We start from the raw sequence: 16064 nt of genomic DNA, 5'->3' as shown, positions 1-16064 counted from the left end.
TCATGTCAACTCTTTTTAAGTTTGTCACTTGAAAATGATAAATTGAGTATAAGTAAATTACCTTTGGGTTCATCAATGTAGAAAGACACATCTTTTCTGTCCTCTTGTTCATCAATGTGATCATAAGTGATCTGGGGAACAGACAAGGAATTTTCTCCTGGGTTTATTACAGGTGCAGAACCATTCCCACAGCCCAGCTTCCCTTTTCTTCTGTATCTTCTGGCCTGTGGGAGTAGAAATGGAATGAGCTCAGAAGATGCCATAAAACACAGACAAGTGCATGTGTGAGCTTCACTGTACAAGGAATTCACTTGAGGTTGTACATTATTTAGTTAAAGAATGAAACTGAAATTCAGTGAAAGGGCTGCAACCTTTATTTATGGTTTTAAAGTATCTGATTCTGAATTATCAACTAAAATCTGGAAGGAATCTGATTCTCAGAAGACAACTAGAAACATTCTGAAAAATCAGGTCATTAGTAAAATTTCTCAAATTGGGACCAAAACTCAAGGCATACAAAATTCTAATGACTTCAGCATACATCACCTTGTCTGGAATATCTTTCTAAAGCTTTAATTAAACATAACCATGAACTAGGCCCTGTGTAGCCTCTTGAACTAAAGAAAACTTTACCTTTTGCCAAAAAGGCTAAATTAGGCATATCAAGAGAAGAGAAATCCTTCCTCTTGCCTCCAAACAGTTCTCCTGATTTTAGAAGCCTAGAGACAGCCTAATAAACACACTATAACTGGCAGATAAAAATGAAAAATGAAGGTTTGGATCAACACAAAGAGTTGCAGGGTCAAGTTATTCACATATGGGACAAGGCTACTTGACCTAAAGTTAAGCCAATTCTTACTTCATTATGGTCTACTATTGAGACTTTCAGAATTCCTTCTTCTGTTCAGCTCTGCAGCAGTTAAACAAATGCACGCTCAAAATTAAATGGGGGAAAAATGGTAGAAATAAGTATTTGTTCTGGACAGTGGATGCACTGGCATGCATCAAAATACTTCTAAAAGCAAAGATTACAGGCTCTTGAAGCAGGAAAAGAAAATAGGAGTTCTGGAGAACAAAATGCTACAACATGCACAAAATGATCAATATGTATTTGATACCTGAAAATAAGAAGTTACAGACCAAGAAAGAACAAAAGAAGACCCTTTGGTAAGAGGTGAAAAAACCATTACCATGATCTTAAATGAGAGCTCGCAGGGCACAGGGAGGTTCAGACAAATAATATATTATGGGAGTTCCTCTTACTAGAGAAAACAGAGTGAAAATACTTTTATTCCCCCATCTCTCCAGCCATGGATTGTTTGCTGTTCAGCAACACACACACAGGAGCCTGACTTTAGCTTCAGCCCTTTCCTCCTGTTTGTTCTGTCTCCAGCTGTGACAAGGCAAGGTCCCACTACCACCAAAACGCAGACATGCACACACATCAGGCTGTTCCAGCCCCCTCCATGTGCCATGGGGAATTGTACAGCCCTTTTTCCCTGGGAAACAGGCTCCAGTGGGATGCCACTGCCTAAAGGCAGGCCTTGACCATCATTTGGGAAATGCTGGGTCCCCGAGCTTGACCTGCTGCAGACCTCTGCCCTTCTGGCAAGCTTGGCAATGACACCACGAAACTGTGCCTGGGCAATTCCATCTTTGTAGGCAAACACTTTTCCACTTCCCTGCCTGGGAATTTGCCTTAATTTATAAAGAGATAAAAGCAGCATGGAGTACTTCAGAGAAGAGTAGCTGCTGTCAGCCACGTGTTACATGTGAACATAAATTTTTAAACTGGCTTTCACCTTCTTCCTGTATGAATTATTTTGAAAAATGAATGCAGAACGGGAAAGTGGCACCATTGCCTTGTGCTTTGAGAAAGTAGGAGACTCCAAGGATGATAAAATAACAGAGAGTTGGTACCTGTTATTATCAAATTTAGTTAGAAGATAGTTTTCCTCAAAAATATTTTAAGGAAAACAAAACTAGTTGGGCTGTGGAAGGAGGAAAATAAATGTATTTCAGGTGTCCAAACTGCTCAGGCACTTCACAAGGCTTTTGGCAAGTAAATTAAAATTTAAAATTAAAAGCAAGCATAGAGCCAGCCCTGCCAGTGCTGTCACCTGTTTTCTCAGACCGGGACTAGATGGCGCTGGAGACTTTTTGGGATTTTGCATGGGAGCTGTCACATAGATCTTCCAGGTGGCCGTGGAGGTGCAGGATTTCTCTGCTGCATAGCAGCGCCACAGGGTCTGTAAAGAAACCCAAAGAACCTCAGTGCAGGAGCAGCCATTGAGTTTGTGCACGGCGAATTTTACAGCAAATCCCACGGACCACAAAGCCCTCAGTTCAGGTAAACACCATTTCTAATAAAGTACAACCGTGGGGGATGCAATTTGCACCAGGACATGCACATGCATCACAGAGATATTCAGTGTGCTCTTGGAGTGCTCCTCCCACGAGCTGGGATCACAGCAAAAAAAAAAAAAAGCCCCAAATAAATCAAATTCAACCCTCATAAAAGTTAATCCCCCACTGAATGCTGTGCTTTCTTTTTTCTGCATTGTGTCACATTGAATGTTTGTGCACTGTGCTATTTAATTCTTTATATTTTCATATGGAATGTTACGCTGGAAGATTTTTCTAAAAACAAGTGTGTTTTATCACATATTTGTACACAAATTCATCACCTCAGGATTTGGCAGATGTGCAGAACCTAAAAGAATATTAAAAGGAAGTTATGAATTAAATACTATAATGAAGATTTTTATTTTGTTTTTAGTATTTCACCACATATACTCACTGCATCCAGTTAGTGTCATTATGCCTGTGAATATCAGGTATAGTGCAGCTTCCAGAAAGGGAGAGGCAATTATCTCATTTTCTCTACTTACTGATGCAGATCAAAATGACCAAGTGGCTAAACACAAGCTATAGATCTATAATAAATTTAGGAATGGTGATTCTCAGTATTTGCACTTCCAGGCCATACTGTCTCTCCAATAAACTCTGAGATATTTTAGGACTTTACTGTTGTGGCCTTACCTGAATTAGGGAAGCTGCAGCTGGGATTTGTCTATTGAAATGCTTCTGACGTTGCTTCTGCTGTACTTTCAGGGCAAAACCAGACCCCAGAATACCCTAAACATGACAAAATTACTACTCAGACATGTATATAGCCTCACATACCTAAATAAAATACTTTGCACCTAAAATAAACAGACTTAATAAAAGACCTTATAAAAAGAATTTTCAAATGCCTACACTGTCAGAGTTCTATTCATTCCAACAAACAGATCTGAAATTGAGCAAATCAACAGTGGAATTGTGCAACTTCAATAAATAGCACGTGCTTATTGCTGTAATCCACAAGTTACAGGAGCCAGAGGCATTCACAGACGTGGACACACCTTTAATGAAGAGATTAAAGTTCTACTTACAGCTGGCAGGGCAAAGAAGGAGATGGCAAATACTGAGAAGCAGGAAGCTATTGCCTTCCCAATCCACGTCTGGGGAACTTTGTCTCCATAGCCAATTGTCGTGACTGTTACCTATACCAGGAACAAACACCTGTTTTAGTGCTTTTTTCTCCAAAAAGCATGAGGAAAAAGATTGAAAGGGAAAAGGAATTAGTGAAGTATCAGGAGACAGGTGTGAATCAACAGTGTGTGGATTTGGAGATAAGGAAACCTGTGCTGACAGGAGTGAAAAGGGACAGAACTAACCCATCCCAGCCGAATCCTCATGGCAAGAGGAGGAACACAACCATTCCAGGATGTGTTACCTCCCAAAGTCAACCTGCCAGTAGAGTTAGACCTGAACACAGATGAGCCCTGTATTTAGCTTTCTTTCTTCCTCCCTCACAAATACAGGACCTGGCCACTCAGAATTGTGTCTGAGCCACAATGTGCTTAAACTTGTATCTGATCATTGCTTATCAGAGCCAAGAGAATCAGCAGAGCCAGCAGGGCAGCACCTCTCCAGGCAGGACCCAGTTCCTTTCAAGCCAAACAGAAGCAGAAAGTGCAGCCAGGTCCATCCCAGAGTCTGGATTCTAAGGCAGCAGCACAATGAGGCAGCTGTGGCAGCAAGCCACAGGTCAGGATTAGGATTAGGTGGTCAGCACATGAGCCCACAGGGAGGACACAACAGCAGAGCATCATCCCATGGGTGGGAATCAGGATTAAGGGAGTCCATACCTAGACACAGCTGCAGTTGAGCCACAGACCATCTCTCCTGTGCTGAAATATTGCCCCTTGTGTGCATGGAGCATCACCATGGGGTCATGCTGGTCAGGGTCATTAGTGCCCTCGGGTCTGGGACCTGCAGGGACTTGGCTCTACACGGACTTGCTGTGGAGGTGGCAGGCCAGCCCTGAGAAGCCCCAGAGGCAGGAGGACCTGAGTGGAACAGAGGTTTGGGGATATTGCTGAAGAGCCCCAGCAGGACAATAGAGAATTCATTATGAGCCAGATGTCAGGAAGGATCTGGTGCAGGGGGAAAAGAGGGTCCAGGTGGAGGCTGGTCCATCAGAAAGCCTGAGATGTAACAAGGAGCCCCTGCTGCCCAATGGAAGGGGACAATCAGCTGATCCCAAAGCAGGAACCTACAGCAAGCCATGGGAATCACACCTGACAGGGGCCTCAGCACCATGGTCACAGCAGGATAAGACTCACAGACCATGGACTAAAACAACGACCCTGAGCCATAGGGGTGTTGGGTTTTCAGCATCCTCAGAGCCCTGATGCTGCCATAAAATGGTGTGAGAAACACAGCCTGGACCCTTGAGACACAAAAACCTTCTGTTGAGGAACAGAAGAGCTCTGTCATCAATACTAACCACTGGGGAGAACTGTAAATAGAAAACATGTACTTTTATTTGGATGTACCAGCCCCAAACCTAGTCCCCCTCCCTTCACTTTGCCTTGAATGGTAGCAGAAACACAGCCAAAACAGACTTAAAAGAATATGTAAATTTACACTGACTATAAAGAGGCTGCCTTTTATGGAAAAATTTGCTGACAAATGCTTGGATGTTATGCAAAAATAGTCTTCTCAGAAGAAACTATCAAGCAATAAAGGCATGGGAAGAATATGTTTCCTCCTACTCTCAGAGCTGGAAGAAAGATTTGCAGGGAAAGAATTACCAACTACTACCAAACTTAGTTTTTCCAAGTTTCAAAAAAATAGTTACATTTGTGTTTATTCATATGAATTTTCCACTTGAAGACCACTTTGTAGCAGCTATATCCTGGAATGAATATTGTTGTTTTGAACTGCAAACTGATCTCAGCAGGAGCTCTGCCTTGCCAGGTGTTTGTCCAGATTTAATGTGGCTGGCAAGTGACTCAGGTGCTGTGTGCTACCAGCAGGACAAACACATGAATTTGCCAGTCCCCAAAGTTGAATCAGACCCCCCAAAATTCAACTCTGAAATGCAGCATGTGTTTCTGGGCAGTGGAGGAAGTTAAAGCTCTGTTTCTTTAACAGCACTTCAGCTCCTCAGTGTACCCAGATGACCCCTCAAAGACTCTGCCTTTTCCTTCCTTTTCCCTTCTTTTTTCTTTTGAAAGGCTTCTTAGGTTTTGGGGGTGGTCTGGTTTTTGGGGGGTGGTTTTGGTTGGGTTTTTTCCTAAGTTCTCCAGCACCAGGACTTAAATCCAAACTTCAGTAATGCAGTTAGATCTGCCTTAATATTACTGTGGAAGACAGCATGAAAGCTGTAACCACAGAAAAGATGAATTTTCCACCCCCACAGCAGGCACTTGGCTGGCAGACTACTGCAGGTGCCTGAACATGTCTCAGAAAGTTTTTCCTTGGCTACCCTATGAGGGTTCCTTGTTGGTAATCTAATTAGCACACTGAATACATGGAAAGGACTATAAATAATGTAATTCTCTGACTTTCTTAATCAGGATTTTTTTTCCTACTTGTATGTCCCAAAGTTATCAGTATTTCTGAGCAGAGAATGTTGGAGAACTGGGCCCTGGAAAATGAAACCTTTTGTAACAGGGATTTATGATGGCACATTCCAGCAGTGTGCACAGGCTTTAGCACAAGCTCTGAACACACACATGTACACCTCAAAGAGGGAAGAACTCTGATTTAATAGAAGTCAACAGGACTGCTCAGATGTTTTAAGACAGGCAGGTGTCTTCAGGTGTGAGGAGTCAGAACTGCACACCTCGACAGCCACACTAAATATAAAGGGATTCAAACTGCTACCTCTGGCATGGAAATTTACTGCTGGAAATTCTGAGCAGCTGGTCCCAAGTACCTGTGCCAATTTACTGGAGCGAGTATTTAACTCCAGTCTGGTGGTACAGAATGGCTGAGTGTGCAGCAAGGCAAATAAGCATTACCAGCAGCAGGAGGCAAGCAGGGAGGGCCAACAGAAGAGAAGCCTCCTATGTGCTCTTCTTCCTCAAGGAAAAAATACCCAAAAGGGACAGGGCAATTGCTGGGACATGGGCTGCAATTCTGGCAGACTGACCATGCTGTTGGAAGTGCTTTTACCTGTGCCCTACATGCTACAACTTCTGAGAAGGACTTCATGTGAAACACAAGTCTTTGATATGTCTTTGCAGCTTAACCTGTGTGCCTGCCAAATCTAGGAGAAAAAAACCTTGCATTTAACTGAAGCAGGTGAATATAGTTAGCAATTAATTCCAACTCTCATTCATTCTTTATTTTCTCTTTTCTCCATATTTAAACCTTTCAGGTCATTTGTATCAAGTTCAGCAAGCTTGCACTTTCTCCCCAAAGCAAAACGTTCCCCATAATACACTCTGTGGTTTTTGTCAGACATGTAAGACTTTCAAATACTTGCTACCAAGATTTTTTTTTTCCAATGGCTCAGTTTTGAAAGGCAAAAATAAAAATAAAATTTCACTCCCTAGTAACTCCACATGTGTGTTTCTGTGTTCCAGGAGATTTGAAAAGAAGAAGAAACTGATTCACTTTGTCCTTTGTTCCTATTCCCAGCTGTGAACTGCACCTGCACCATGACTCACTAAATGCTGAGGAGGCCTAGATGCCTGAAAAGCTTAAACAACAATTTGAACAGTGTTCCTCACACAGCCAGAGAAAGAGGAGCTGATTTTATCTTGCTGCTACACAAAGAAAGTCAAGTTTTGGAAAACAGCAAAACCCACTAAACACTTTGCATGTCCCATCCACACACTTTGAAACCCAGATCCCAAGTCATCAACAAGGTAATATGCATTTTACACTTCTCTGATGGTCTTCATAACTCCTTTTAAATTCCCAAAGTCCAAAATACTCTTGCAGAAACACACCCTGACTTTTTTAACCTTAATTTTTTTACTCTTTACTCATATCAATGCAGTATCTTATAGTGATTAGAAGTATTTCAAATTCAGACCTAAATATTCAATGCAACTAATGAAGCAACTCTGGAAAACTAGAGCTAAAAAAGAAAAATTAAAAAAAAAAACAAGGAAAGGTAGGAAGAGTATACTAGGTCCACATGGAATTTTTATCACATGCAGGAATTACTCATGCATGAATATACATGGATAGAACTGGATGCTAAAACTGATCCACTGGTGTTTGAGGTGAACTGCTCAAATAATGGAAGAATAAGTGAGAATAAGAACACTGGTTTGTTCTCTTAAAGCAAGCATGGGGTATCTTTCAATTATACCCTGTTTTTCTTTTAAAATTTAGCACAATCTGTACTTCTGAGAGACTCATTACTTTCCTCCACTAGCTCCAGGTTGCTTCACATCTATAACCATGAGGTTTCATATTCTTAAAATTTTAACACATGTCCATTGAGTACTTTAACAAGTGTTAGCTCTGTGGCTTGGTTCATGGTTTCATTGCTTCCCAGCACCTTAGATCATCAGGCCCATCTGGCCATTGAGTGGCTTTTTTTTTTTTTCACTAGATTCTTCTGGGTTTGTACTGTTTAGCACAGCCATAGGTGATACTCTGCAGATGAAATGAATACTTGACAACCTAGTGACAGGAATTTAATGTTTAAAATATTTTTATAGTGAACCACTTACAGAGTGGTGACTCAGGCTACATGTAATATAGTCTGTAATTCTGTGTAATTCATTGAAGTAGAGACTTATGCAGCATCTAGTTAAAGATAAAAAACAGGAACCTATAACCTGCATCAAGGTCTGAGATATGACTGAGAGAGTGAGTTTTACACAAAAAGATTTTTTAAAAAATCTAGTCATTAACCCAACTTTCACATATAGAATATGTTTTGAAGTTATGCACCTTTTGCAGATAATTTAGTAGAGTTTGAAGGAAGTGATATAGGTTTTGAAGGGGATTTTTACTCTTTTTGAGACGTGGAATTTTCATATCTGTAAACATTCAGTGTCCTTTGCTAAGAACTTGCTAACCTGCTTTCACAATAAAATTTAATACCCCAATAATTCAGTTGTATTTCTTATATTATTTCTTTGTATCCATCTGAAGAGGTTGCCAAGCCTCCCTACAGAAATACATTCTGCAAACAAAGAAATGCCAGATTTTTCTGAAAAGATCACCACTTGAACAGAAAATCCTGAGCCCTGTTTGCACACACATTTTGTTGGTGAGGACTTACCACACCCCACCAAAGGGCATAAGCATAGTTGGAGAATCCTGTCTTTCCATCCTCATCAACTGCATCCTTCTCAGCAAGATAAACAAAGTAGGACGAAAAAATTAATCCCAAGAATCCAATGTACAGAGTGGTTATGAGTTCCTATTAAAAGAGAAAGCGAACAAGCATATGAGGTTTTCATCCTATATATATATATATATATATATATTTATATATTCTGTCATTGTAAAACATTGAAAATATCTGTGGAGTTTTTGCATCACAGTAGAAGAATTAGTATGCTATATTTCAGGTATGAAATTTGCCTCCAGTAAAACATCTAAAGCATTGACTTGGGTTTTATTCATACCAGGTTAAATAGTTCAAAAAGCCATCATTTTGGGCTTGATCCTTAGGGCAGCTAAATGTAGAGTGGGACATCTCTCCTAATTATGGAATGGGAATCACTCCACTTAACTGTCTGCTCAAAATACTAATTGTCTAAAGATTTTTAAAGCAGGAAAGCATCTTTAGAAATGTTCTTTCTGAACAGCACATTGAGAAACAGCAGCCATGTCTGGTGATTATGGCAATATCTGAGCACTGAACCTGTGTATCTGATGTTTAGACTGCTTAAGACTGGATAGTGATGCCTCAACAGTTTCATGTTAAGATAAAATTTTAGGATAAAATATGCTAGGTAGATGTCAGGTTTTCAGTCCTGAAGAAGAAGGCTAGGGCAGACTGCTGTGAAGGCATGATACAGTCCTTGTGAATATAACATTTTCTCTAAAGATTTTTGGGCAGGAAATTTGTGTCAGACCTGTTGTGACTTAGAGGATTTTCAGTTTTCAGAGAAAAAAAAAAGTTCTTGTGCATTTAAACAAGCTAAAATGTGTGGTGCCACAGATGCTAAACCATGTAAAGCTTTTAAAAGCAATGCTAAATGAGATATCCACCGGCCCCTCAGGGAATTCCAATACCTAGTTATGAGGGAAAACAGCTCATTCTAACTACTTAAAGCTTACATGCATTATTCCTTTACTTTCTTTGCACAAATTTGGCCATCTTTATCAGGAAACAATGTTGTGCTACATGTGTTCAGTGGCCTCTTCCTTAAGTTCATGACAGTCACTGGTCTCTCCTTGGATCTCAGCCAATAAGGGAGTTAAAATAATGCCATATGATACATTTAAAATTAAAACCTGAATAGGAAGGATTGCCCCTACTTTTAAAGTAGGGTTTCACATATATAATAATACTCTACCTATGTTTCTCAAACTTTTTTTAAGGGAAGGTTCAATTTTATCATCAAACTCCCCTCAGATTTTCTTTTTCTTTCTTTTCATTTCCTTATAAGAGCTGTCTGGGGAAAGCTAGCCCTCGTGTCAAGTACCAACATTGAGCAGCAGGAAATATAAATATTCTTCCTTCTCCTATAGCACTAATTAAAATCTGGGTTCAGGAAACCTTTAAGTAGTCTTGGCATAAAGAAAAATGGATGTTTTTTCTCTTCCCATTTAATGATGACCTAAATAATGAATTTCGATAGTATTTTGTCTTGCCCATGGCCAAGTAATTTAATTTAACCCATAAAAAACTTTCTGCAGGCCTGTTTGCTAAACAAGGCAGCTGAAAAAGGAAATAAATCCTTGGGTTTCAGTAATTTCTCTGCTGGTCACCTTTATTTTCTCACCTTTATCTCATGATAATGGAGCACTGTGTACTTGTAGATATGACTTGCTTTGAAAAGCTCCTTGTGTTAACATATACAATTGACTGCGGATGAGAATTGGAATAATTTTGGTTTAAGTGCTGGCTTTTTGGGAAGCAGGCAGGAAAACAGCAGAGTCTCATGCAATCCTTTCAAAGTGGCTGAAATATCAACAGAACTACTGAGCTTATTTCACTACTGGCACCTCTCAGCTCCAGTACTATTTATTTAGAGACGGAATTCTTTTTAAGTAAAGGCCAGATGAAAATGCAGCTGCCTTGGACTTATTCTAAATGTCACCAATCCATGTCCCACGTGTATAGAGAGACTATATTTAATTATTAAGAAGTGGAAGCAATCTCATGTATACTTCATTTAAGGGAGAGTCAGAAGCTTTTAAATAACACATGCTTCATGAGACATGATCACAAAACAAACAGTATTCTGCAGGCATAAGGCCTTAAAACTACATATGTATGTGGGTTTTATTAGACAAGAGCTTAAAAATAAAGAGTGCTGCCTAAAACAAATGGCTCTTTGCAGCAGGGACTTTCAGAGACACACACACAAAGGGGAAACAGCAAGAACAAGAAACACACACGTACATTTGAATATTGACAGAATTGAGTCAGCACATTTTTTTAAACTCACCTATATCTCCATTTTCAGTTAAAAAAAGGACTACACAATACAAAGTTCAACACTTGGAAAGAATATGAGAATTCCTTCAGTCCTAAGACCACTGGAAGACCTCACAAAGCGAGGTGAGGAAGGAGTAAAACCAACCTAGAGGCTCACAAGCTGGAGCTCAAGTGGCTAACTTGGTTTTTCAGCAAACTGCAGGATTTCTCCATGGCTTTCCACCACCACATGGGATACTGACTCATGTTTTGTTGCCTTTGGCAAGAAATGCTGGTATATAAGCTCAACCTGCTGAAAATAGAAGAGCATCCCAGCCAAACTGGGCTTGAGTGAGCTAATTGAGCTGTATGTAAAATTCCAAAACACATGGAAATCATTGGTGATAACTTTGCTAAGCTCTTCTGGGCCCAGGGAGGTACAAGTGCTTGCTATTTTCACAGGGCACCAAGATGTGAATTTATTTTCTCACATTGCTTAAGGGTTTAGGAGCCTATTTTTTCTGAAATAGTATCAAATGCAAAAAAAAACCCCAAAATAGATGAGGACTTTGTACTCTGCCTGTGGAGAAAAAGCAGCTGAGGTGTTTTTGTTTTGGCTTTTTTTTTTAAACAAAAATTTCTTTCAGAGGCTGGATAGGAATAAAGGTTCCATTTTTCCTTCCGTTTGGTACCGGGTTAGGGTTTCAGCTACAGTTGTCCAATGTCAATACAGAACTGTGTGCTTGGTATTTTTTTTCTTAATGTGTTAGTGGGTGATCTGCTTGGATAAGTACTACAGATCTGTGGAGTTTTATTTATCACCATAATCACTTCTTTGGATAAGCAGAACTTCAGGTGCGTTTACTCATAAATTCACTTTTCCAAGGATTTTTTTTCCCTTTTAAGTCATTGAACTTTCTTATCCTTGCAACACATAAGATTTAGGTGTTGTATTTTGGAGATAGTATTTCCTGATTCTTGACTAAAACTCTGAACACCCACAGGGAAAAATGTTCTCAAGCAGCTCTGTCAGTAAGGGTAGTAAATGTTGAGAAAGTTATTTGGATATCAGCTTTGCCCTAGCAAGATACTCAGGCAATGCAAGCATAATAAATGAAGACCACACAGACTTGGAGCATTAAAAGTCATCCTGTTGTACAGTATGAAAGGAGGCTTTATCCCACAGCACTTTGGTGTGCATCACTTCTGCACAGCCATCATGACATAAAAGTTCCTACTGGATTAGGGGTAAAAATAAAAGGAAGAAAATTAACTTTTAGTATTAAATTATTTGCTTGGATTAAGTGCAGCGCATTCTATATCCCAAAATAACAGTTTCCTAAATAGAAAATTAAAAAATGTCTATGTGGAAATCTGTAACTGTTTGTCAATATGTGGAGAACAAATCCACACTTGTAAGAACAAATTAACTACCCTTACAAGCGGGATGTGGAGATTAATAGCAGAGTATTAGCCCTCCAGAGCATGGCATGAGATGCAAGAGGCTAATGATATAAGTTTCTATTATATTGATAAAGCTATTCATAAATGAGATTCCATGAAGACTCAAAAAGAAGCCTTCAATTAGAAATATTTTAAAGTCTGCAGAAAAACTTTTAAACTTTTCCTGCTTAATGAGCTTTCATACAGAAAAATTGTTTCAAAGCTTTAGAAGACATACAACTATTTATAGCCAGGTTTGCCTCTGTGACCACACCCTTGAAAAACTAACGTTTTTTGGACAGCCTCATAACACAGCTCATATTTTTTATTTACAGAATAAATTAGAAAACTCCATATTCAATGAGAACAAAACAGAAATATTTAAATAATTGACTTCTTCTAGCAAGGCTTTCCCACTAGTGTTTGGTTTTTCTGTGGAAGCACATCTTGAGATACTGGAGAATACTTGCAATATGAAAGGAAACCCACAAAATTGCATTTAAGATATTACACTGAGGGATAACATCACAAGAGTACAACAGTTAATTAATAAACCCTCACACTGGTGTTTATACCCTGTTAGCCACTGCCCTGAATAGCAAAGAATAGCTTCCCATTTAAAAAGGAGAAAGAAAGACACAACGGACTTTTAAAGTATTTTTTTCTCTTGCAATGCAACAGTTCATTTAAACCAGCCCATGATTTGAGGCCCACAGAGAGAATTTACTGAAGTCAACAAAATGCAGGGGATGTTTAAAGGCTGGGTACCTGTCGATGGATGAAGACCACTGACCCCAGGAGTCTCCAGGTGCCTCCCTGGCGGTCAACGTGAAGCATCCGAAGGATCTGGAGAAATCGGATCCCCCTGTAAGGAAAGTGAAGCATTAAAATAAATACAATAAATACATAAAAATGCTTGAGGACAATACTGCCTTATCCACTCACAACTGATTATCTCCACTGACACACTGCCATGTCCAAGAACTTCTGATAGCACTGCCCCTTGCCTGGGGTGGCATCTCAGGCTTGAGGCATCTCTGTGTTTAGATCACATTTCATTACAGTCAAATTTATTCAGAAATACTGACTATGAAAACAATTATTTAATGGGAAAACAAACAAAATCAGGGAAAGCTGTATAATTTATATGGTTCCAATCTTTACATGCCTCCTTTGCAAGGAAAATGCTTCAAGCTTTGCTAACATAAATGTGAGCAAACCTTTTTCTCTATTTGCCAAAAGCAGAATATTAATCAAACATGGTATTACTGAAATCCTTGTTGTGTGAGTTATTGAAATCTATCTAAGTGGAAATAGACTACGTCTTATGTGTTCTTAGGAGATTAACTAAATCAATCATAAACTCCAAATGTTTCAACTAAATAAAAATAATTATCAATATGGGTCTTCAGCATAATTTTATTCCATGGAAAAAAATTTATTAAGTTGCTCTTTTGCAATTAATTTTGTTTGCCTAGAGTCATTGTCTCATCCCTGAAACAAAACAAAAGGATGAACGCTGAATTCATCTACCTGAAAATTTTTCACTAGAAGTATTTTTGGCTCTTTTTAGCAATCTTCATGATATTTTTGTGGATGTAGGTTTTGATTCTTAATTCAGACTTGCCTGACCCTGCTGGCTTTTCAGTGGGGTAATAACACTGCAGGGATATGGGTTAAGGTTCTGTGTCAGAGAGCACAGACAGTGACTCTGGACTTAGTGCTGGGAAAGGCTGCACTGAGCCCAAAACCCACTGGGTTCACACAGAAACACACAGAGCCTTTTCATTTAAGTCCTTCCTATGCTTCTTGTTAAATTAAAAAACCCCAATTCTTGGAATTTTCACATGCACCTTGCTGTTTTCCTGTAGAGCTGATATTCCTGCTGCCTGGGTGGAGGCTTTACCATCAGGTAAGGATGAATGTTCTATGGTAAGAGTTACCTTAAAAACACTCAGTACATGTAGTTCCCCCAGTGTTTGCCTACACAGCAGTTTAGACAGTACTGGACATTCCCATTTCCCAGTGATTCCAGTGCACTGGAAAGCAGAGGCTTGTCACAGAACATGCAGGACATTTTGGAAGTTAGGTTAGGAGTGGGAAGTACACCTACTGCTTATCATTCTTTTCTTATGTTTACCCACTTCACCTCCCAAAACAAGCCTGCAGTACTCGATGCAAGCTGAACAAACACTGTAGACATCAAATGTTTCTGGTTCATGTATCGTGTGAGTTACTTGTGCCAAACAAATCCACCAAAGCATAATTACTCTTTAAACAAAGTAATTACTCATACTCAAAAAACACCGAGTTAAACGCTGTCTGGATTATTTCTTAAATAAACCCATGCTCTGTAATTCTCCCTTGTCTCAGAGAGATAATTTCTTGATGTTTTAAATAGGACACAACATTTCATTTTTTCCACTTGGCTTCAGCATTCCCACAATTTTTCATTTTCCTTGTTCCTGCACTCATTTCCCAACCAGTCACCAAGCACAACAGCACCCAGTCCTCTCCTGCTCAGTGCTTCAATAGAGTAACTTTCCCTGAATTAGGAAAATCAGACATGCAGCTAAATTGGGAAATAGGCAGCCAGACACTCATCTAATAACCTCTGTGGTAGTGAAAGCTGCAGTGACAGGAGAACATACCTTATTGCAGAGGTGGCAAACACCTGCCCATTCGATCCTATGCTCAGGACAATAATTGAGGCTACTACCACAATCAGATCTGTAAAAAAACAAACAAACAAAAACAATCAAAAGAAGAATGTTGGTTTTTTTTTAATCTCAGCACTGAAAAACACTGAAATACAAAGGAAAGAACTTCAAAAAAAGAAATTTGATGGGCATGTTACATCTTTGTAATAGTTTCACATCAAAACCTTAATGGTGACAGTTTCTTCCAGGATGAATTCAGTAACAGAAGTTTCAAAGAACCTGACAGATCAGGCAGCTTGCCACAAAAAATGCAAAGGCATTTGTGCACCCTAGAACTGAATCCATATTTTGGCTCAAGGTTTCTGATCTAAGAGGAAATGCAAGGGTTTGCATCATGCAATAATGAAATCCATGAAGTCCAGCATACATGCACACATACACTTAGTTTGAAAGTTGCATCAAAGCTGTAAAGCCAAGCTTTCAAACCTAAGGGAGCTGTCAGAACAAAGGCTGGCTAAAAAAAATTCAGAATTGTTAGTTTACTTTGTAATACTGTCTTTATTTGTATGAAAAAATAATTGTTTCCAGAGTTCCTTTTTTTTTTTATTTCTACAGCTCTGCAGTTTACACAGTTTCAGCTTTATGCAATGCAAATGACAGACTGAGTTCTTGAGTTCACAGTGCCAGCATCCCTTATTTTCCCTCATCCCAGTTCATTGAGCATGTCCCTTTCTTTTAATTATTGAACCTTGCTGTAACATTATTCTGAGAAGATATTTTTTTAATTTCCTCACAGGCATTTCTGTGGTAAACCTATTTAGAGCATCTAAATGCTTCCCTTTCAAATTCTAACCAAAACAATAAAGGATAGCATTATAAATGAGTAGCAATTGGAGGCAGAATGAGGAGAAGTTTTGGTAAACTTTCCTTTGCCAGTTTGAAACAGGCAGTACTTTATTCTTCAGAGCAATTAACATTATACAGCACTTCAAAACACCAGCCCTGCTGACTTCACCTGCAGCTGTGAGGGCTCAGAACCTCTGCACCCCGACTTCAAAGTC

General features: G+C 39.3%; 1 protein-coding gene across 1 annotated transcript in view; it reads right to left on the bottom strand.

The window, feature by feature from the left end:
* Window positions 1–16064, bottom strand: part of LOC106855798 (potassium voltage-gated channel subfamily KQT member 1-like) — a 408060-nt gene that overhangs the window by 360634 nt on the left and 31362 nt on the right. Inside the window, exons 4-10 of the mRNA XM_014880742.2 lie at window positions 14995–15073; window positions 13112–13208; window positions 8588–8728; window positions 3438–3548; window positions 3043–3138; window positions 2121–2249; window positions 62–224 (exon numbers count right to left, since the gene is read on the bottom strand). Coding sequence (XP_014736228.2) covers window positions 62–224; window positions 2121–2249; window positions 3043–3138; window positions 3438–3548; window positions 8588–8728; window positions 13112–13208; window positions 14995–15073 — 816 coding nt within the window. The remainder of the gene's footprint in view (window positions 1–61; window positions 225–2120; window positions 2250–3042; window positions 3139–3437; window positions 3549–8587; window positions 8729–13111; window positions 13209–14994; window positions 15074–16064) is intronic.

This window comes from Sturnus vulgaris, chromosome 5, assembly GCF_052056855.1.
Source record: "Sturnus vulgaris isolate bStuVul1 chromosome 5, bStuVul1.hap1, whole genome shotgun sequence".
NCBI lineage: Eukaryota > Metazoa > Chordata > Aves > Passeriformes > Sturnidae > Sturnus > Sturnus vulgaris.
This window is presented reverse-complemented; position numbering and strand designations above follow the sequence as displayed.